General features: G+C 44.7%; 2 protein-coding genes across 2 annotated transcripts in view; one reads left to right on the plus strand and one right to left on the minus strand.

Moving 5' to 3' along the window:
* The window catches only part of MMP24 (matrix metallopeptidase 24), a gene marked incomplete at its 5' end in the record, with an annotated part of 46,413 nt that extends 40,158 nt beyond the window's left edge, over nucleotides 1-6,255 (plus strand). The window contains 4 exons of the mRNA XM_082325858.1: nucleotides 132-346; nucleotides 1,529-1,667; nucleotides 2,598-2,864; nucleotides 4,176-6,255. Coding sequence (XP_082181984.1) covers nucleotides 132-346; nucleotides 1,529-1,667; nucleotides 2,598-2,864; nucleotides 4,176-4,513 — 959 coding nt within the window. The 3' untranslated portion in view covers nucleotides 4,514-6,255. The remainder of the gene's footprint in view (nucleotides 1-131; nucleotides 347-1,528; nucleotides 1,668-2,597; nucleotides 2,865-4,175) is intronic.
* A 121-nt stretch (nucleotides 6,256-6,376) lies between these two features.
* EIF6 (eukaryotic translation initiation factor 6) lies at nucleotides 6,377-16,309 on the minus strand. Its single transcript, XM_082325859.1, has 6 exons — nucleotides 16,127-16,309; nucleotides 15,947-16,032; nucleotides 14,824-14,999; nucleotides 13,353-13,529; nucleotides 12,553-12,734; nucleotides 6,377-11,356 (listed from the first exon to the last, which is right to left on the minus strand). Exons 1-6 carry the CDS (start codon nucleotides 16,231-16,233, stop codon nucleotides 11,347-11,349), a joined length of 738 nt encoding a protein of 245 aa, XP_082181985.1. The 5' UTR covers nucleotides 16,234-16,309; the 3' UTR covers nucleotides 6,377-11,346.
* Nucleotides 16,310-16,844: the final 535 nt, after the last annotated feature.

Raw genomic sequence — 16,844 nt, forward strand, 5'->3', positions numbered from 1 at the left:
TCTGCTTAAGGAGTATGTAAATTCCTCACAATGCTATTCATCCAGCCTGTTGCCTTTTAAAACCTACGAGGGAAGCACAGAAAATCCAAATTTATCCACATATTGCTAAACATTTTTCTTTTCACTTCTAGGTCCTCCTGTTGAGCCCCTGGAGCCAACCAGGCCTTTACCGACTCTTCCTGTTCGCAGAATTCACTCTACTTCGGAAAGAAAACACGAGAGACAGCCAAGACCTCCTAGTCCTCCTCTGGGTGATAGGCCATCTCCTCCTGGCACAAAACCGAACATCTGTGATGGCAACTTTAACACTGTGGCTCTCTTTAGAGGAGAAATGTTTGTTTTCAAGGTACTAAGAATTCCTTCTTACCCATGAGTCTTTCTTTAGTTTTATTGCTGGAAAAGACTAATAGACATATAAGGTAGTGAGATTTGAAATGTCTGTGAAAATAGCTCTGTTCCTCTGAGGTTGATGAATGAGCAATATTAGAAGGAAATGTAAGCAGATTGGCTCTGTAATATTTGGAAACAGTGCCTGATGGGATTCACAAAATGCCCAGGCAGCCTGTGCACCAAAGTGTGAACTGGATGCGCTGGCAGAGAATTCAGGAGCTACCTGTAAAGCCAGAAAGCAATACAAGTACCTAACCAAGGATTAAGCCTCTTTCTTTGCCTCCAGAGATGGCATGCATTGAACCCTGGGCTTCAGGGAGCACTCAGCCTACCTGAAGCTCTTGGTGAGTTTGAGTCAGCCTTGCTTGTGAACTACAGCCAGGGAGGAAGGAGAGGCTTTGCTCAATAACCCACATTAGAGTGGCTTGAATATGGAAATACATAGTCCCATTCCCAAATACCTGTAGCTTTCACTCTGCCCAAAGGGTGTGAATGTGGAGAGAGATATATTGAAGGTCATTAAATGGACAAAACACATCAGTTGCAGAAAATGCCTGAACTGAAAATAGTTGAAGGCTGGGACAGTATCTGGGAGAAGTCTCACAGGCTCTGTCCTGCTCTTACTCATCCCTGAGCATCACTATGGCGTTAACTAATGATCTCATATCTAAAGGGTTATTTAAAAACTCCTTTCTGCCTTTGGATGTTGTGTGCTTCACACAGTCACCAGGTAATGTTAAGGCTGTATGGCTCTCCTGGGGTCTGATAGGTGAACACCAGTTGTACCAGGACAAGTGTGACACCTCAGTGACGACACACGCAGAGAGGTTCATAGCAAATGAATTCATAACACTTATAACTGTGGACTTGCTTCCCCCTGCTCCTTTTTCCTCTCCTTCTTTCCACCCTTTTTCACAGCACCTGCAATCAACTTCCCACCCTTTTGGCTGCCATCTTCCCCACGAAGCACTTCCCTCACTGGAGACAGTGTTGGGCTGGGTTGGAGCTGTCACCTGAACCAGGACTTCTGTCTTTAATGGTTATGGGGCCTAGGCAGGGATTAGTAATGCTTGATGCCCAGCCTGATTTGACTGCAAGATAAAAATACTCAGTCTGAAGACACTTCTGGTTTTCTTAGGATCGCTGGTTCTGGCGTCTGCGCAACAACCGAGTGCAGGAGGGATATCCTATGCAAATTGAGCAATTCTGGAAAGGCCTCCCCGCAAAGATTGATGCAGCCTATGAGCGGTCTGACGGAAAATTCGTTTTCTTCAAAGGTATAGTACATTTCAGGACAAGCCTACCACACCTACCTCACATCACAGTCTTCTTTTATGAAGATGGTGAAAACAGGTACACTGTATCCCTGTCCTTTTCCAAGGGGACACTTCAAGCAGCCACTAATCCTTAAAATATAGCTTAGTGTGGTCTGGCCTTGCCAGGACAATCCCTGTATAAAGCTAATATTAGTGGAAGTCGGCTTCTATGTGATAACAAGAAATTAGCTCCTATTTCCCAGGGAGTGTCAGTCTCCCACCTATCTATCTCCTTGAACATGCTTCAGCAGGGCATTAGGGCCTCTCCAGCTATAGGGCACTCCCAAACCACATTTCTGGACAATTGTCTCCTAAAGAGACAAAATGACCAACTTTATGCTGGGGCCCACATTAGCTCCTTGCACTGTGACAGTGTCTGAACAGGATCCTGTAACTTGAGAGCAAGTTGTAAGCAAGAAGAGTTGCTGGAAAGCATCGGCATGCCCCCGTACAAAAACACAGTACCTGGTCATCTGAATTTATGTCTGCAGCTTCGGTCCCTCAGCTCAATAAACTGTATTAAAACTTGAGAAGGCTCAGAGAAAGGCAACAGAAATGATCAAAAAGTATGGGCTGACCTCTTGCAAGGAACTCCTCAGCCTGAATGAGGGATGACAGAGGGTATGAGAGAAGTCTTTGAAAGCGTGACTGGCCTATAGAAGGTAAATGGGAAAGGGTTGTTTAACATCTCTTGCAAAACAAGACCTGAGGAGCAGCAAATGAAATTGGGAGGTTTCAGGTTCAAAATGAAGAGAACGAGCAGCTTTTTCACATAATACAGTTAAGCCTGGAAGTCCTCAACATGCTGTGGTTCATTGTGGCTATTTTACATTTATATCAATTCAACTACTAATTTGGCAAACCTGTTTGTTGTTTGTGTCCCCATTCTAGGAGATAAATACTGGGTTTTTAAAGAAGTGACAGCAGAGCCAGGCTACCCACACAGTCTGGTGGAGCTGGGGAGCTGTCTGCCCCGGGAAGGCATCGACACGGCTCTGCGTTGGGAGCCGGTAGGCAAAACCTACTTCTTCAAGGGTGACAGGTACTGGAGGTACAACGAGGACAAGAGAGCAACAGATCCAGGATACCCAAAGCCCATCACCGTGTGGAGAGGAATCCCTCAGGCTCCACAGGGAGCTTTCATCAGCAAAGAAGGCTGTATGTATCTGCAGTCATTACGCCTGTTAGATCGGTAATAGCTTGTCTACCTTGGGAGTTGGGTTGTTGGATGTGGGGTGTTTCGAATATTTCCTGAGGTAGGAATCAAGTCTCAGAAGTCCTAGGGTCACAGTGGCACCGGCAAGCACCAACAGTCTGAGATCCTTCCTGAACCTCATCCCAACCCAGGTACCTCCTTGGCTGCTAAACCACTTTATCGTAATGCCAGCTCTGGGGGATGGAACGGGGACTTTTTCTGGTTTTGCTGCCACAACAGAACAGTCCCTACCCAAGTTTTCCTGGGCCGTGATTGCAAGGATACCCTAACTTACATTTTCCTTCTAGTTTCTTCCCTGTAGCTAGCTCAGTCACTCTGTTACAGGCTCCAACCTGCCCGATCCACTTCGAAGTTAGCTATACTCTTGAGTAGGGGTTGGACCTCCAGAGGCTCCTTCCAACACATTTCTTTCTCTGATTTGAAGATTTCTTCCTCTTCTTCCAGTTGGGGAAAGAACTAACAGAAGGGGCTTGTGCCATTGAGGCCGTGTTTAAATTTGGGGCTGCAGTGTGAGATGAGGGCTGTAGGGCTGGGCTAAGCTGGAGGACTGCAGTGAGAGCCAGCCAAGCTGGAGGACAGATGCAGGAGCCAACGCTTTCACCACTGTTCCCTTCTCCTTTTTTCTTTTTTTTTCCCCAATCACTTGAGAGTGATTAGGAAAGGAGTCATCTGGGGAGACGAGGGGTACTTCAGACAACACGTAGCATAAACCATCAGCCTTTTATTAGCAGCAGGACAAGACTGCTCCTTAACAAAGGCCAAATCTTCTGGATTCTGGGGCCAAAAGGACTCATCTTATTCAGCATCTGCTCCCTCAGGCTGGGTGAACCTTAAGTATTCTTCCAAACACTGTCGCACTCAGGCACACGCTATCATTCTGCAATCATGTTAATTGCTTGGTAATGCTGAGCACATATTTACAGATGCTTTAGTAAAAAATAACTCACTGCAGAACGCTCACTTTAAAGTTAGTTAGGTTTTTTTTTATTATTCACAGCTTGTCTTGGCCAAGGGGAATGGTGTCTGTGGGCAACATCGCACACATAAGCCAGGGTTATGGTTTCTTCTTTAAATCCTAGCTCCAAAACCACCTTCACTTTTCAATGGTTTTGGGATGCCCTGGATGAATGTGTTTTACTGGCCCAGGCAGCTACCACCTCCAGCCTTTCAGGCTCTCTGCACATCCTCACACAAGCACAGCTTATCAAGTTGGAAACGGTATGGTGAGAAATATTCTCTGTTTTGTTTCCTAGTTTATACCTATTTTTACAAAGGGAAGGAGTATTGGAAGTTCGATAACCAGAGGCTGAGTGTGGAGCCAGGCTACCCCAGGTCAATCCTCAAAGACTGGATGGGCTGTAACCAGAAGGATGTCGAACGAAGCAAAGACAGACGCCTCCCCCACGACGATGTGGATATTATGGTGACAATAAACGATGTGCCTAGCACTGTAAATGCAATCGCAGTTGTGATCCCTTGCATTTTGTCTCTGTGTATCCTTGTCTTGGTATACACGATCTTCCAGTTTAAAAACAAAGAGGTGCAGCAAAATGTTGTGTATTACAAAAGACCTGTCCAGGAATGGGTATGACACAGCTCGCTGCACATTTCAACTCATTGATCTGATGAGGACTATGGACAAACAAATAAGAAAAAAAAATGCATTCAAAGGCCTACCAAACTACTTCAGTGACCTACAAGTTTTGGACAGCCTGGGACCGAAAGAAGCAGGAAAACTGAAAAAAAATACAGGCAGCCTTGCAGTGTGGAGCCTCTTTCCTTCTTACTGCCTCAGTCGCGTGTCAGTCTTGGTGTGCCATCCTCCACAGGCTCACTCTGCTAACCTCAGAGTCTTCAAGACAGGTTTCAACTGAGCTGGGAAACTTCCTTCAGTTCCCTGCACCAGTGCTCCCGGTTAAACCCAGCATTCTCCAGTGTAGCTAAACCGCCTCTGAACAGAACCATTTTTTTAATAGCTGTCTCATAAATGAATTAAGATCATGAAATCTATGAACAGGAACAATTCAGTATCGTAAGCAGAAGACATTCTGATGCTGAACCATTCTAAAAGATCTTCTTAGTTTATTACAAAATCCAGGGAATTACCTGGATACGATTTTCCAATACCTGCTGGTCAGATGTTTTTTACATTCATAACTGATCAACGCTGCCACTCAGTACCGTGCATGAGGAACCACTAAGCACTCAAAGAGGTAAACGAGTGCAGAGCAGAAGCTCAAGAAGCACCAAACCAGACACCATAATGTTACCTGGCAACATCAAGCCCTAGGTTGGGACAATCTGAAGACAAAGTAATTGGGTCTAAAAAAACATTCATGGGAATACATGTTTTTGTTTTGGGAGCCATTCATGAAATAAATATTTAAATGTCATATGATGTTGTTTTAAGCTCCCATCAGCAAGAAACAATGAACCAATGGTTACCGATATACTGAAGAATATGTATAGAGTAGACTGCAATCTGCCCCTGTTAAGATGCTGGGAAAAGATGAATTGTTGTTATGTGGCATGTGTAACTAGATTGTGGAATTTGTACGTTGGGTTTCAGGAGAATGGAAATGTTTGTTTGGAGTGAGATCGTCATTATATTTTGCTGAAATAGTCAAATACAGTAAGAATTAGGCCTGTTTATAAAACTAAATCCAATCCCTGTAGATGTTACAAACATTGTATGCCTTCGAAATTTGTTTTTTGTTTTTGCTCACTTCTTCACAGGCAAATATTTGGCAAAGACCAAAGGAAGCATGCCACACCGTAGAATGAGTTCATCACTAGTCACATTTGACAGAGACATAAAAATCAGGTAAAGGCTAGATAAACATCTGAACTTTTGGCTAGTGACTTTTCACAAGTCTCTTCCTACAACAGTAGCTTCTGCTTATCCCTCTTACAGTTGTGAATGGTTTAGGATATTGTGTCCTAACCACAAACTGAAGTCCATTTTGTTGTTGATGCTGATATTTCTACCATGTTAAATAAGAGTGGAAGAAGAGTTTCTTGCAATGCAATGTAATGAAGTCCAGCCCTGTACAGAAGTGCCATTCATGTAAGCATACGAACTGCTTTGCACGTTCACTATAAGGAATAGGTGATTAGCGTAAGCCCTCTGCCTATAACTGAATTTTCTTCAGTGCAATGGAAGTGCAATGCACAGAATGTCCAGTTAGTATACAAAAAGTACCGCTTTACAATGTCAGCTATAAAAAAAATCCAATGATGACAAACATGCTAAAAATATTCCCAATTACAATGATGAGGAATGAAGAAGCAGGAAGATTATTAGCATTCTGAATTTCTAACTAGTGCTCAAATATTGCTATGGTGAAGCAGGATAGACAATAGATACTTCTAGTGAAGCCCACTAGGACTGCATAACACGTGGTCTCAAACTGTATTTTGTCCTTCATGATTGATTTCCATAGCCAAGCTGTTTATTGTGTTTAAACATAAAAAAAAAATATTACAAACATATTTACAAAATAAGTGAGAAGCTAGTAGATGCAAAACTTTGAATTTTAGTGAAAAAATGTGATAACGTCTCATGATGGGTGAAGGAGTGCAAAGGACCAAATGAAATCGGAGCTACTGATTAGACACCCCACACACATGCTACTCCGTACGTTGCTATGTGTACTATATCCGTGGTAGAATGCACACTATGAACGCCACAGCCACATGGCACATCGAACTCATCTGTACGCTGCCAACTCTTCTGAGACTGTGACAGCCCAAACCTTTGAGCAACTTCCAACAGCCATCATTAAAAAAAAAAATTTACAACCTAGAGAAATGTCTGGTTTTGTTTGTATTTTTTTTTCCTCCTGCCCAAAGGTAGATTTTTGGTCTGTTCAAAACCCTATACTGAGTAACAAGCTGTGCAGGCAGCACAATGCTGGCGTCTGTAGCAAGCTGAGCCATTTCCTCAGACAGCTGCGTATCGCCTTGCGGAGCCAGGCACCCCACTGCAATAAGGCAAGCCGCCTGCCCTATATTGCCAAAATTCATCCTTCCTCAAAGAGCTGCTGCTTCAAAGAACTGGAGAAATAGTTTGGTGCCTTTTTTAACTGCTTCATGACTGGCTCCTGGAGCAGATGTTACATATTTGAGCTTTCCAGGGGTGTGAGGTATTTGTGTAGGTGTATAAGGGGCTGAGAACAGCCCTCTACGGTTACAAGTGTTGGCACTGGAGGGGGCCAGGGCAGGCAGGTGAGCAGTTGACCCACTTCCCCTGAGTACAATCCCATTCACGCCGCTGTCATCTCTCTTTTGTGAAGATCAGCACCTGTGCAGTCCTGGGGTGACCTGGATCTGGGCACAAACATCAGTATTTGTGTAAGGGATAATTCCTTAATATTCCCACACCTGAGCACTTTGCTGGGATCCAGCATTATTGTCCTGTATTATGCTACAGAAACACAGTACCTGATCAGCAGAGAATCTACTTGGTGTGCGTCCCATCAGCATGGCTAAAGCACCTCCCATGGACAGGTGGCCACGTTCTAGTTCCTGTCCAGAAACGCACCACCAGGACATATTGCCACCACAGGGGAGCAGGGAACAGCAGTGCTTATTCAACTCTAATCCCATAAGCAAGAGGCTCTTCTAGGTGTGCTCCTGGCATGGTACACACCACCCGGCAGCACAGGCCATTTGTACAGCCGGGGGGAGTCCTGGCACGTTTACCTTGAGCGCAGCAGTTGCAGCCCCTCTGCCAAGCAGCCCACTACATACACTATACTGCACTTAACATTCTAAATTTTTTTTTTTCCAGTTTTTGACTACTTTGAATAATTTCATCACCAGTAAAGTAGGCTCACTTTTCCAGGTAAGTTAGAAATGTGCTGGGATACACAATCACTACAGCCAGAACAGAGGTGGTCCTTCACTGTACGAGGGATTAGTTGTTCCTAACTTACAAATTACACATTAAACTTCAAGGGGATCTCCCATCTCACACCATGAGGACTCAGGTTTTTAAAAAGCTCTGTGAAAGATCCTAACAAAAGGTTTTGGACATTAAAGCGCACTATGGCAGCCAAAGCTACACACCCTGTGACTTCCTCACTGAACCTTGAGTTGCGAGACATTCATTCCTCCCTCAAAACCTCTGGACAACTCTTCTCCATCCTGTCACATTCATCCCGGAGCTTGATTCCAACCTTTCTCATAGTATCAGACTTATTTGTCCAGCGCAGCTGGAGTCAGATGCAGTTCCTCAGATCATTCCTGCAACCCTTTGTAATACCTGAAGTCACATGTTGCCTTCCACTGCCTGATAGCCAAAGTGGTAGGTAGCAGTGGTATGTAACCCACAGCTTCATAGTTCAGCAATTTCATTTTTAAGAATCCTGAGAACCTGCAGTAGCAATACCCAGCACTGGAGACATACACCTTGGTTTTATTGGCTATTCCTTAACACCTTCTTTTGGCATCGCCACTGGAGTGTGCCACCTTTGAGATAAAGCACATAAAAAGGGTCAATCAAGTGTTGCCCAGTGCTTTAAGTGCCTCAAGCTGCACAATGCCAAGGGCCTGCCACTTGCAATTCTGCCATTCTGTAACGCTTCACCTGAGTTGTCATTTCTCCCTTACTGTTTCACACTGTTGTTCTCACGGTCTCATCCTCATGGTGCTGCACCTGCAAGCTCCGGCACTGCTAGGCAGGTTCTCATGGGAAGTAATCGGCAATAGCATGAGAATCTCACTCCTTTCCCCTGGCTTCTTTTGGAGTTTTTAGTTTACAGAAGAATCAAAATTTAACAAACAATGAAGTAGATAGGCATTACCAAAAATATGTATTTGCAGAAAAGCTTGGCAACCACTGCGCAACACTTGCATCTAATCTACACATAGTACTCAAGATAAAGATGCATCATGGATTTACAGATAATGATGCTTTGTTTGGGCTTTCTTTTCCTAATGAACTCCAAACATTGTTCGTTTTTTTGACTGTTACTGAAGACTGAGCGCACACTTTGTTCAAATACATACCTTCAGGCCAATTTGCTCTTGTGCTGCTCAGAGTTCATCACTATGGGCGTGAAATTTGGATTCTTAAGCACCATATGCTTCACTTCATGTTCAGCTGCACTGAATTTACCTTTCTACCAACCCATCAGTCAGTCCTCACCATTACTAGTCAGAATAAGTCAGTATGGGCAAACTTCCCTGCACTAATCCACTGCCTTTCCCAAACAGGACACAATAACGCTGAACATCGTGGCTCCCAGCAGAGGTCCCTGTGAAACTCCTGGAAAACCTAACCATTTATTCTTTTTTCCCCATCCTCAAGCATGTAAAAGGGCTTCCCTCCCATTCCATGGGATCACTCACCCACAGTCCTTAAAAGCCTTTGGCATAAAAACCTGCCAAATGCCTTTCGAGAAATAAAAATAACATTACAACAGACCTTCTCCATATCCCTGTGGGCTCTCTTGTCTCTAATCCTCTTTGGCATATCACAACCCCCAATACTGTACGAGTATCTTTCCTTTTTAAGGATTCGGAATACACAAAGACTGGATTATTTTTCTTTTTTGTTTTGTTCTTGTTTTGTTCTTGTTCTAAGCAATTTTTAACACGTAACACACATCAAGATCAGCGATATAAACCAGGATTCCTGCCTATCAACCGGAATGAAAAAAAAAGTTATAGAAGTTGGAGAGGAAAACTTCAGCCTTACTCATTTCACACTTGACGAATACACGCTAGCACCAATAGCAATAGTCAGACTCTTTGCCATTTATACCTAAGAACAGAGCCCTGTGAGGTGGCCAAAGCAAAGCAGCTTCTCACTCTAAATACTGAGATATGCTAAGGAGGAGACCTGCAGTGAGTGCCAGGAAAGGTAGTCCACTATATCAAAGGGGCCATAAACACCAAAAATTGTTAGCCGTAGTAGCAAGGAGCTATGAGCTGCTTACAGCTTCCCCAATGGCAGAAGGAAGGTGAGCTGTCTGGAAATGGCAGCCCCTGGCTCAGTTACCATTCCAGACAGACCAGATGGCAGGACTGCTATGATCAGAGAAGATCCTATGGCAATCTTAATTTAAAAGTTTAAGGAGCAACCTTTAATCAACAAAACTTATAAAGCCTTCCCTAAACATCCAGGCAGTAAAACAAAAATGGAAGTTTAATTAATTTTCTACAAAGCCTGAAACACCAGGGCCAAAAAAGAGCTCTGCCCATACTGCCTTCAGCACAGCACTCCTCAAGAGAACTCAGCTGAGAGTAATGTAGCTGTGTGGAAGCAAGCGAGAAGCTTCCACATACCCTTAGGAGGGGAAGTGGAGGCATTTCTATGCCTTCAGTACACCTTTAACAGGCAAGCAGAAGAAAAGCAACTGAGAGATCAGTGAGCAATAGCTCTGTTTAGAATCGAATTACTGTCTTCTACCTTGAAAGTATTATCTACAGCTCCTTTTCATCATCATTAATCCCCGACAAGGGCAGAGCTCTTAATTAGCAAGCTCCCAAATCTGTAACATCTGACTGAATGGACTAACTGGTTAGAACCGTATTACTTAACCTTTGTCTCCAAGATAACTCAAGATGAGGCGGTTTAAATCCTTTTTGATTTGCTGACTTCTGAGTTTTCCAGTGTAGGTGGCTAACTCCTGTAGAACAAATTTAAGTCCACTGGCAACAGCATGCTTTTCTAGGCTCTCTCTTGCAGATGCCTCAGAAGCAGCACACATATCACTAGGCATCCGCAGACAATAGATCAAATACCACTGTTCCAGAGGCAGTCACACATTGTTGCTGTTAGAAGCCCCTGGACTGACTTTAAGAAACTCCAGTTCTAATCAGAGCTGATCACTTCAGAATCACCAGCCCTGTGGGAACAGCTGCAAGTCAGGCCAAGAGAGCAGGTGATGACTTCTGCATTATTCTGTGGCAAGTAAACTACTATATTTTTGGTATTGGACATACAAGGGGCTCTTAAGTCTACCTACAGCAGAAACACCACTCTTTAACAAGAGTGTGGAAAGAGAGGGCAGTGCCACGTACGTGCTGAAACAGACTGCTGTGCAGCAGAACACTAATGCATTATTTAAGGTAAAATAATCTCTAGTGATCAATGTCCAAGAGCCACAAGAGTAAATATTGTGGGCTAATTCGAGGGGCTCAGTCAGCATCACAAAACCAGAAAGCATAGCTGAAGAACTGGAAAATGTCAGCAAAGGGATAGAGAGCATTCCTTATTTGTAACTTATGTATGTTATTTGTCAGTTTTTGCAGTAATACTTAATTTACAAAACACTACAAAAAGTTGGTTTTGTAGCCTCTTCCTTGGGCTAGGCCTGCAGAAACAACATCAGAAGGTCTAGACGTCTGTAATCCACAGTGCAGCTTGACACTTCACTCCTTAGGAGCTTTCTGGAAAGTAGGAACCAACACTGTTCATGTCAAGCTAGAAAGATAAAACAGAAAGAAGATTTAGCAGATAAGTGCCAGAGAGTGCAGAAAGCATTTCAAAACACCAGCAGTCAGTTCTCAGCCTCCAATTACAAAGGCCCAGTAGAAATTTCCCTTCCTAGAATATAAGGGTCTATGAAAAGAGGCAAGCAGACTTAGTGGCTGCTAACAGCCAGCCATAAGAACAGACTTGTCAAGCTGGCAAAGGCAAAATGCACACTCAGCCTGGTCTAGGTAGTTATCAAAAGCTCAGAGCAAGTTTAATTATGGCTCTGTTATGCTCAGAGACATCAAGCCTTTATACAGGTACTGTGAGGGGGCAGCAAAGAACTCTTTCAAAGGGTTCTTTGTTCAAGGAATTCCTTATTCTTTCCTTATACCATGAACCATTCCCATACATTCTTATGATAACTGAGAACTCAGCCACTAAGTTACAATGGCCGAGGTAGCTCAAGAACACACCTCTAGCACCACAGCAATGATCATAAGAGTTGTAATAAGATGAAAGCCCGAATGAAGTTTGCATAGGACATTCATCTATATGTACGCCTAAACCTTGCAAAAAAACCTGCATACATTAATGAATGGGGAAGGTCCTATATCACTACCATTCCGGGCAGAAACCAAGAAAACCTGCCTCCCATTAAAAGGTAACTTGGACAAAGCTTTTGACAAAAAGGCTTAAAAAAAATTAAAAATATTTAAGGCAGCAGCAGACAAGCTCCGAAGTCTTTCTGGCTCCAGAAACGGTTGCAGCAGGCATTTGAAATAATAATTTTATGGGTCACAACAATCAAAAGCCAAGATGTCAAGCAAAGTCACTAGCATTTTAACTTTTAAAACAAGACTTGTTTAAAAAAATCCATCCATGTCATAGCTAAGCACTGAACAGCTAGAAGAAAAAGTATCTGAAAGTTGAAATTGATACTATTTCTCACAAGTATTATAACTGCAACAAAAACCTCTCCATACAGGACTAAGAAGGATCATCAGCTACAAGGAAACAAACCCTTCTGCAATGAGGTAATTGTTGTCAGTAATCCAACAAAAAGAAAGAGGAAGTAAAAAAAATAAAATAAAATAAATTAATAATTTTAAAAAAAAGATAAATCAATTGTGAAAATAGCTCCTTTTATAGTAAAATCTTACTAGTTTTGATCATGATTATACACAGACCTGGCTCATCCTTACCTGTCAATCAAGGAATCTCTCATGTTGGTAGCAATGGTACTTGGCTGAGATTCATTCAGCCTGAAGATACTCTCAATGACGGAGAGCTCAGTGCTGGTTGTATCCAGCCCACAGAAGGCACACCAGTCATTTACAACCATTCCTGCTGCAATGACCTCGCTGCCACGATTCACCGTTCCAGCCTAGCAAAAACAAAGCCACCAGAGTTAACAGGGTATGCTGACAGCAACACATTTCGTTACACATCCTTATTACAAGTCTTTAGAAGAGGGCCTCAATTCACACTCCTGAAAAGATTAAAGCTTCTGCCATCAACAAAGTTATAAAGATTTCAGATAAAAAGATTGATGGACAGCCTTTAATCTCCGGAGAGAAAATTGTGTGACATTCAGTGAAATAAAATCTAACAAGTAGGAAGCATAAAGGCATAGCAATTGTGAAATTCACAAATCCGATTGAGCAGGCACAGGATTTTATTACTTAATTTTTTTAAACACTGCTTTTGGCCAAACCACAGCCAATCTCGCATTCTGTATGAATCAATCAGCACAACTTGCATAATCCCAGAAGAGCAATGTTTCAGAAGCAAACTAAAGGTGCCAAGCAGCTTATTCGGACTCAGAAAAGCCAGGGAAAATGTCTCAGAAGACTTGCTCTGTTCAAGTCTTCTCATCTCCCACTTGGAACAGCTCTGCAGCGAAAACAGTATATAGGGAGCCTAGGAGATGTAGAAACATTAAAACTGAGAACTAGGTTGAAAGGGAGTGGCAAAAGAAAATACAAACCCACAAATGCCTTACCACAAGTGGGACCTGGAGCAATGAAGACAGTTCATCCTGATCATCAATTGAAGTCTTGGGGTGCACAATTCCTCCTTGGTTGCTAAAAACACAGTAACTTCCTACCAGCACCTGATCTGCTACCGTTTGTCTGAAAACCTCGACCTTCAGTACATCTGCCAAGATCTCTTCTGTCTCCTGCAAACAGAAAGAGAGAATAAAGTCCTCAGCAAAACAGTACTGTAGAATTTGAAGTCAAGCTATTCCTGCATGCAACCATCACCTGGGATCCTCCCCTTTGAAAGCCTGCCCAAACTTTCACAATCTATTGCAATCCAATCATTATAAAACGCTTACTCAACCTCTATACTCCAGATGTAACTCCGGTTACCTGTGTATACTGAGCTGGGCCACTATAACTAAACACAACACTGTGCCTTTACTGAGAAATGCTCTTCTGCCCTCTTTCTGGAGGATGCTGGCAGTGCATCGATTGTGTCAATACCTGTTCTCTGGGCATTCCCTGTGAGCCACTCCTCCCAGACCACTGGGACAAAATTGTCCTATCCTTCTGTATAACTCTAAGAACTTTCTTCCCCTCCAGGTTTTCACTGTGAATGATTTTGATTCTCTGGCCATCTTACCTTACTTTTTACACTTATTTAAAACATAATATACTGCAAAGACCATTACCTTCCCTCCACCCCCTCTTTTTTTTTTCCTTTGCACTCCTAACACCAAGTCTCCTTACTTCATCACCTTTAGCACAAACTGAAAGCAAACACTGTAAGGACCTTCACTACCTGTAGCCACACAACACACCTCTCTCTAATGCTATTAAGATATCAGTTCTCAAACATAAAGTAGCAGCCACTTTGTCTCCTCTACCGTTATTTTAAACTTTCATACAAGAACCTTCCATTTTTCTTTCACTCCTCTGTAAACATGCACACCGCCACATCCATGGCCTCTTTCAACTATTACAAATTCCAGCTAGCTCAGCAGTAGCCTGTAACTACTGCTGTAGTCCTTACTAAACTCTTCTTTATACTCTCTTTATTACACACAGGCACTCTCTCTTTTATTCATTCAATTTTACATTTGCAAAGCAAATTGCACCTGACAATATACTTTCATATTCCACTCCTTCCCTTCTACAAAGAGAATTCACTACAGCATGCTGAACAAGAGGGTACACGCTATACCTGGGGCAGGGTCCACATCCACAAATAAAGACAAATATAGGAAAAGAGGCAGATCAACTGAAACCAAGTCAGAAGTCCAAAATCCAATTTTGAAACTTCTCTCTTGAGAAGAAAGGAAACATGAGGCAGCACAGCCTCCTATGTGACATTAGCTCAGCTGTTAGCATAGGTCTTCTGATCCCCATGCTACATACTGCAATCCTCAACAACTACAAACCCAAACTGCAGCTTAGCAATCGTTGCACGTGCATCCACTATGAATTTAAAAGCATTATAGAGCCATATACCCTGTCAAGATCTGGATGAACAAGAGCTACGTAGTCATTGCAGGTAGTGACATTGCCCAGTGCTGACAGGCGCTCTTCTACTCGTTGAATTCGTACAGAATCTGGAAGACTATTGCGGATATGTTGAAGCTCTTGGTCTGTCGTACTGCTTGGGACCAACAGTCCATGTCTGTTTCCTAAAATGACACCAAAAAAAAAAAAAAAAAAAAAAGAGAAAAGAAAAAAAAAGAATGTTCCCATGGGGCTTCCTACTTTCCTGAAGTTCATATAATGGCTTGAATTGCCCTTGCCCTATCCACTCCTCCCAAGTCCAGAATTCAGCCCAAGACAAATAACATTACAATTTAAAAATAACACAGCACCACAGGTAAGGGAACACCAGGATGAAGTAAAGACCTATCTCAGAGTAGAAATAGGTGAATAGCACTATCTTTAATCACTTTTCTTTTTCAACAGAACTAAAGGAAGCCAGAGCTTCTCAATGAAACACTTTGACTAGGAATTTCCCCTATAGATGCCAAATGCCCCACAAAACGTACAGATGCTGCTTGTTTGTATTACTTTACTGTGGCAATGCAATAAGATGGACAAAGACATTCTTTTCACAGGAACAAAATTCAAGCAAGAAGTTTGTCTGACTGTATAGGGTCTCACTAGCCAGAGACAGATGACAGACTTTTCTTTGATTTTCACAGTTGTTAATGCCTCCCCCCTCCCCGGGCTCTGCCCCTCCAGTGCTGGCACTGGACCACTAACCTTAAGAAAAATGAAACTTCTGCCAGTTTACCAGAAAGTAGACTTACGCATGTCTTTAGCCCATCTTCAAGCCCTAAGAGTCAAACACTCCCCACTATCCCAGCTCTTTATTACTGGGCAAGTTTTAGATTCTCCATTTTCACTCCTCCTCTTCAGGCACTTGAAGCATTAAAATAAAAACTCTGAGGATGAAGAGTGCCGCCCGTTGGACTCCCCGACACAGTTAAACCCACAGTATGTCACAGTGTGCACCAACCGAACACGGGACTGCTTTCCTGTTTCCACCGGAGCCCCTCCAGGGCTCTCCTCGCCCCGAGGCCCCGGCCGGGCTCAGGCTCCGGGGGCAAAGGACGGCCCCGTCACCTACCCACACACATTCTGCCGATGATGCGGCAGCCGGCGATGGAGGCGTGCACCACCGGGATGGTCCCGAAGAGTTCCCCCTCGAAGACGCTGCAAGGAGAAAGCGACGTTAGGGTGCTGCCGCGGGGCTCGCCGAGGCGGCGGCAGCCGGGCCGCCCGGGCCAGGCCCTCGGGACTCCCTCACCTGTAGAAGTTCTCGGAGCCGCCGATGGCCACGAGGCAGTAGGCGTTGGTGAGCTTGGCGAAGCAGCCCAGCTCGTTGTTGTTCTCGAAGCTGGCGCGCACAGCCATGGCGGGGCCGGGGCCGGGCACTGCGGCGGGGACGGGCCGGACTGGCGACGGCTGCCGCACCCTCTGCCGGACGCACGCGGCGTCGCCGCTTCCGCTTCCGGCGGCGGCGGGCGGAAGGCGCGGGGCAGAGCGGCCCCGGCCGCGCCCGGTGGGGATAGCGCCGCCAGCGGCCGGGAGGCGCGGTCGCCCTGGCCGCCGCCGCCATGAGGGGGAGCGCAGGCCCCGGCCCCGGGAGGGAGCTGTCCCGGCGCCAGCCCGCGGGTCTGCATGACAGCAGCGCGTCCCCAGGCACCACACGCCGCCCTGGCCTCCACCCTGTCACCGAGGGCCATGACGCGTCACCAGGAGCCCCGATACACCACCACGGGCTGAGGCCACCCCGTGCCCTCACAGGCCACCTGTCCCTGAAGATGCCACCATGGGCCCAGACATGCCATTGCTGCCTGTGTGCCTGGACACGCCACCATGGGCCACCCCCACCCGTGTGCAGACACAGCCCATGTCCGGATGCTACCCGTGTGCAGACACACCATCCCTGTCCAGGCACGGCCCGTGTCTGAGCACCACCTTTGTGAGGACACAACCCGTGTACAACAGCACCCGGTTGCAGA

Source organism: Platalea leucorodia, assembly GCF_965183815.1.
Source record: "Platalea leucorodia genome assembly, chromosome: 13".
NCBI lineage: Eukaryota > Metazoa > Chordata > Aves > Pelecaniformes > Threskiornithidae > Platalea > Platalea leucorodia.